Genomic DNA, 6,263 nt, shown 5'->3' on the forward strand with positions numbered 1-6,263 from the left:
TGATCATTTAGTTCACTGCATGCGGGTTGATTACACCGAGGTTCAACTGCAACTCAATTTGTTAGACGACCGGGCCAGAATAAGCCTTGTTCGTTTGGCTTAAATTCCCACGATAGCAGTGGACCTTCAGGATGCTAAGCGCTCCGTAGGGACGACGAGGACAAAAGTAGCATGGGATATATGGAAGGATGCGTATATGGAAATATGGATATATATGCATGGAAGCGCTTGCTAAACAAGTATACGTTCTTGTAGCTCGCTTTGTACATACACTCGACACCAGTATAAAAGGAAACAGCACGATCATTTTTAGTGCCCAGGGATGGCTGATGACGTGTACATTCAGACTTCATTAAAACTTCTTTCTAGGCGAGTTGGTGCATACTTGACATAAAAATTGTAACAGCGCAAACACATGCAATCACAAAGTACCAAGGACGAGACACAAGCGCTGTCTGTCTGTCTGTCTGTCTGTCTGTCTGTCTGTCTGTATGTATGTATGTATGTATGTATGTATGTATGTATGTATGTATGTATGTATGTATGTATGTATGTATGTATGTATGTATGTATGTATGTATGTATGTATGTATGTGTATGTATGTATGTATGTATATGTGTGTGTGTGTGTATGTATGTATGTATGTATGTATGTATGTATGTATGTATGTATGTATGTATGTATGTATGTATGTTGTTTTCTTTTTGTTTGTTTGCTTGCTTGCTTGCTTGCTTGCTTGCTACATGCAACATATTACGGCTGAATGAATGCGTTCTTATGCTCGTAATTGCGTACCATGTGCTCTTCACACTGAATATAACGTCCTGTTCACTGAATGTAACGTCCTGTTCAAAAACTGATATTTGGTCACTATATCCTTTTCTTTCTCAAGTTTCATAGTTACGCCTAATATTTTTCCGTTTCACGATGAGCATACTCCGGATAACCCGGAGGAAAAGGAATCCAAATGACCACGCTTGATGAGCGAAGGCGCGCGGAGCATTAAAGAATCGACGCGTCCGACGACTACGTAATCGTCGTCTATCACGATGACGACTGCACAGCCAAAAAGTCTTGCCAGAACGATGGGCCGGTGAACACTATTACGCAAAAGCAGCGCGCACCGGCAAGAAAATGATCGCTGTGAATCCAGTTAATGTGCACGGATACTTTCCTTTATCCGCACTCTTACCCGCACACTGCTGATCTGCGCTCCTTTTACGTCATCAACTAGGGCCAACACGCTCAAATCGCTGTCCTAATTCAGTGAGGACGGAGTATGAGGTGACCGTGAGCTTGTCGCCGAATTCAGGAAAAGTAAAGTCGTTTTGTCGATGATGACAATAACGACCACACACCTGGCTAGCTCGTGGGTCAATGACCGGCGAGAGAAATGAGGCCCCCAAACCGTTGAAGAAGAGATCCCAGAGCACAAGGTCATTGCTTTACGCAATGCCCAACCGTGGTCATAGATCAGAGTGATTTCTCGGGCTACACTTTCCTTGCATACGTCTCCTCCTTTCTTTTTTACCTATATTACCAAAAGGGCATGAAATCAATTGAGTTCTTGCTACGATGCGCATAGCAACAACCTGAGTATCCAAGCGGCCATTATTGCTGCTTCCGTAACAGTTGCTATACGTTCCATCAGAGAAAAGAGAAAACGCTGCGCCGAGCTTGCTGAAACTGTTTCCCGATGTGAAAAAAAGAAAAAGTCATCAGGCATGATAAACGGCGATGTTTTACCAAGTATAGACTTTTCCCAACTTCGTGCCGTTTATATTGCCGTCACTGCGGGAAAATTTTTCCAATGGTTCTGTCCTACAAAAAAAAGGGGGGAAATACATAGAAACAACAAAAAAGCTGTCTTTGCAGGTACTCGTTTAACAGTGATGCAAGTTCACCGAAGACTACGCAAGCAAGGTGAAGGAAACAAAAGTACGCGCAACGCCGTCACCACGGCGTGCGTCGGTGGGCGGTGTGACGTCAAGACACCGAACTGGACAAGCCGTGTCACGATGACAAGAAAATGGAGTTGACAAAAATTCGGACTAGTATCGCCCGTCGGCCATTGACCAGACGATGGAGATATAATAGCGGGTAAGTGGGAAGTTCAAAGGAAAACAATACATGGTTTTATCTCGCAAGCGGAAGTCTAAAAAGGAAAACACGCTACAGGACAGGACTCACCGTTCTCTTTAGCATGCCCTCATTACTATATTTTTCAGTTTGTCACTCCGTGTGTACAAAGTGGATGGGATAATGCGTTTGAATTACAATCGTGACAGTGAAGACGTACGCAAATGCCGCCGCGCATGCTGAATTGCGAGCTCTCTGTCGTGGGGAATTGCCAAGATCTCTCAAGGGCGTTGCGACATTCGAAAGCTCCGCACAGAGTTTCGCTAAAGATGGGAAGCATACTGACAGACGCCTGCGAGATCTTAATTTCCCGCTGATGTAAGCGGATAACAAAAACAAAAATGAAACACATTATGATCGTGGCGATCGTACGCTGCCAATATAAAACTGCACTGAGCCTCACTCTCTACGCATCAGTTCCTCCGGGCATTTGTCAGCTGAGAGACCCTCAACCATGATCGCCGTGAGTGGAGCCTACCCACTACTTTGCAGGGAACCTTGTGCTCTTGTGTTTTGAGTTTCTCAATATTCCTACTAAAACTTCCGTTAAGCAAGCGCTAATCATTTTTTTCGTTGTCACGCTTACGCCATATGTTCACTCTTACATACTAGGGAACTAATATTTTTCTTTAAATTATTCAATCCTCAAGTGCATATCTACAAGTTGGCTTGACGGCGGGGTTCCACGAGTTGACTTGTCATGTGAAGCTTTAAGACATCCAATATTCTTTGTGATTGTAACTCTTCGTGAGATTACCTACTTAGAGTTAGGAGCGTGTCAGAGAACTCCATGGGTAAGCAAAATTAATTTGAAGCCCTCAACTACGGCATCCCTAACAGCCAGTGTTGCATTGAGACGTTAAACAATATCAATCAATCAAACAATCACTCCATCGACCTCAACGAACTAGTAGGCTACGTTCCCTGAGCGAACAAATATCCAGAAGTGTAAATAACGATTACGCTGTTTTCACTGCTGGGTTCTTACTTTGACTTCGCCCCTTCGCGCCTAGTCTGACCCTGTGAATTCGTTTCTTCAAAGATCGAACTGCTTCCTACCTTAGCGTACCACATACTTGAGAAGCCCCTGTGCCACTATTCATCGCAGGTTTTGTGCCTCTTCGCCGCTCTGGTGGGCAACGGCCTTGCCTCGCACTTCCACACGCACGGTCTCTTGTCACCCGGCTACTCCGTGCACGGAGCTCCCTTTGCTGCTAATCCCGGCGGTGTGCCCTGGACTCCCACCATCCACAACGTGCCCACCCCGTTCGGCCTCTACTTCACCGGGATCAGCTACAGGCACAGGTGGCAAGCTCAACCGCCGCACGTGCACAACGCGTGGGGTCTCTCTCCGTACGGTCTCAACTACGGCTACGGGCTACAGACCTTCGGCTATCCGAACCTGTGGAAGTAATGGTGAGTTATCATGATTATTGATTGCTCAATAGCCGAATCAGTGTCATCGAATCATCGAATATCGCTACTGCGCACTCATCGAAGCGCAGCTCTGCGACGCGCAGTTTTCCTGGCGAACAATTGAATGGTCCCTGAAAGCTTGTCATCAGAAAAATTAGAGAACTAGTAGCCTATAACTTTAAAAGAACCACTTGGGTGCAAAGTGAATCAGAAGTTCTCTAATAATTAAGGTACCCTGTAAAAATGTTAACACCCTTAAGGGTGTTTTCTTGCCGAACTCGTAACACCCTTACCCTTAGGGCCGTGCAAAAATTTATAGAGGCCGACAGCGGAGCTCTAACTAGACGTGCGATGACAAAAGATGCAGTTGAAAACTATGTAAACATTCTGACAGCCTTGGGCGCACAGAAATATCCGACAAGATAATTCCACAGAAAAAGATATGAAACTCTCCTGATGTGGTTAGCCGCTCGGACTATTCACTAAGCGCGAAAAGAAATAGCATCGACATAGACTTGTTAAGTTATCCTGACCCTGAATTGTATGCAGTATCTCGATTAATGCCAGCCTAACGGAAGCACCCGAATGTTTCTCTCGTTCGAAACACCGCAGTGAGCTGGTAAGGAGCAACCAAATACCATTGTATTCTTGTGTGCAGCTTTCAGGTGTTTTAAATGTGAAAGTAACTTTCTTTTTTAGGATGTGCGCAAGCGTTACTGGACGTTGTTTGACTACAAAATCACTCAAAAAATTGATTAAAAATAATAAACGAAACTACAGTAAGTATGTGCGTATTTCATGGCATTGAAATGCAAACACAAGCGCACGCTGAGTGAGAGGGGAAGCCAACATTAAAACAAAGCGACTTGTCCTCTTGGCAACAAATGGTTTTCTAGACAGCATTTATATAGCTCACTATCCACCACCTTTCATTTGGGAGGGAAAAAATCGGGGAAGTTGAGTATGTTGATGATCATAGCCACCCCAGTTAGTGGGTTGAAGTTACTGCCACAATGAAGGAATGTACGCGTATTATTTGACGTGCCAGTCGCAGCCTTTCAACAAGCCAACAGCCACGGCTGCCATTGAAAAAGAGATGTGTTCTGTGAATGTGTTAGCCAACATACTTTCTTTTTTTTCCGCAGTAACAAGATATGCTGAAGAACCTACGGAAACCCAACAACCCTTTGCCAAATGACGACCGGTATGGGACAGTGTGACAAAGAAGTGCAGTGCTCATCGTTTTTGACCCTGTTGGTGACAACATGGTTGAGTTACAAATAAAAATGCGGAGTCTCTAATTTATTGGCTTGTTTGACGTTTTATTAAGCATCCATTTACTGGTAGCGAACATAATATTTCTGCTACACAAATTCGACGCATGATTAAGCGCTTCTATGCCTCCTGCTTGGCATTGTCAGCACGGAAATCGCGGACATAATTACTTCCTCGTGTTCGAAGTATGAAATGCCTTTTGCCCATGATAATGACACTGTAGCTGTGAAGTTCAAGTGTTCTCGTAGAGACATTTAGATGGGGACATTGCGCACTTAGTGCACACTTCGGGGGGAAGAGTTACATCCCGCATAGGCCAAAGCACTAGAGCACACCATAAGTACAACGAAAATTATAAAAGCTCGCGTTGGGCGTCTTTTACGCACGCAGGGAGGTGGCCGAGAAAGTCTCGTAACACCTCGAACCAATGAGAGCTCATCAAATTTGAAGGTGGTAAGCCCGTCGGTAAAACGGCACAAAGCGTCAATTCATAACTCTCGGCTTTGACTGAAGCTCCTTGTCGATGCCATTGGTTACAAGTTTTCCACATCCTCCATTCTTCGTAAATAAAAGCTCGCAGGACAAGATCACCGAGTGCTTGCCGTATGACCCTATTCTACGTATTCGCTGATTCGAGCTTTCTTTGAAATAAAAGCAATTTAAAGATGTTGTAAAATAAAAACAATTTACACATCTTGTTGCGCTTATGTGTCAGAATTGAGGTAAGCGAACGGAGATGTTGTGGCCTACGACCTCTTTCAGGATGTTCTGGCGTAACTTAAGTACACCACGGTTGCAATGTATTGTGTCAAAATTACGCAAGATCAAATTAGTAGTCGCACTGACAGTCACCTCTGTTACAAACGACTCACAAGAGATAGCATGTACCACACATCGAAATTGAGTTAACGGAGAGGTATGCGATAGACTTTGGACTTCGACTTCTTCACTGACCTTCAGAGACAGCGTTTGCTCGACTGGGAAGCGGTGGCCGTCGAGCCCTCGCGGTGGGAAATCGTCATAGACAAAATTACAGGTTGTTGCTGACCGAAGGACATCAATGATGCGTGTCGCGTCATTACTGACCTATAATGCCTAATGCTTTCCGCATTCACAGTGTAGACGGCAAAGATGGGATCAAGCCACGGATTTCCCTGCATTCTTCCTCCGTTAAGCGCTCGTGACACGCAGCCGGCCTCTCCCCTCTCTCTCTCTCTCTGTCTCTCCGTCTCTCTCTGTTTCTGTCCGTCGGTCTCTCTCTCTCTCTCTCCTTCTCTGTCTGTCCATCCACCTGTCTGCCCGTCTGTCTTTATTTTTTTAAGTCTGAAGAGGCCATAATGTTTGTTCCATAATGTTTCAGCGAAACTTGGACAGATCAGTGTGTACGCGTGGAAGAATCACCAGAATATAGTAACGAGCGACATAGGTGAAG

General features: G+C 44.9%; 1 protein-coding gene across 1 annotated transcript; it reads left to right on the plus strand.

The window, feature by feature from the left end:
- Positions 1-2,556: 2,556 nt before the first annotated feature.
- LOC126540728 (uncharacterized) lies at positions 2,557-4,861 on the plus strand. Its single transcript, XM_050187577.2, has 3 exons — positions 2,557-2,603; positions 3,249-3,556; positions 4,702-4,861. Exons 1-2 carry the CDS (start codon positions 2,595-2,597, stop codon positions 3,552-3,554), a joined length of 315 nt encoding a protein of 104 aa, XP_050043534.1. The 5' UTR covers positions 2,557-2,594; the 3' UTR covers positions 3,555-3,556; positions 4,702-4,861.
- Positions 4,862-6,263: the final 1,402 nt, after the last annotated feature.

This window comes from Dermacentor andersoni, chromosome 3 (assembly GCF_023375885.2).
Source record: "Dermacentor andersoni chromosome 3, qqDerAnde1_hic_scaffold, whole genome shotgun sequence".
Taxonomy (NCBI): domain Eukaryota; kingdom Metazoa; phylum Arthropoda; class Arachnida; order Ixodida; family Ixodidae; genus Dermacentor; species Dermacentor andersoni.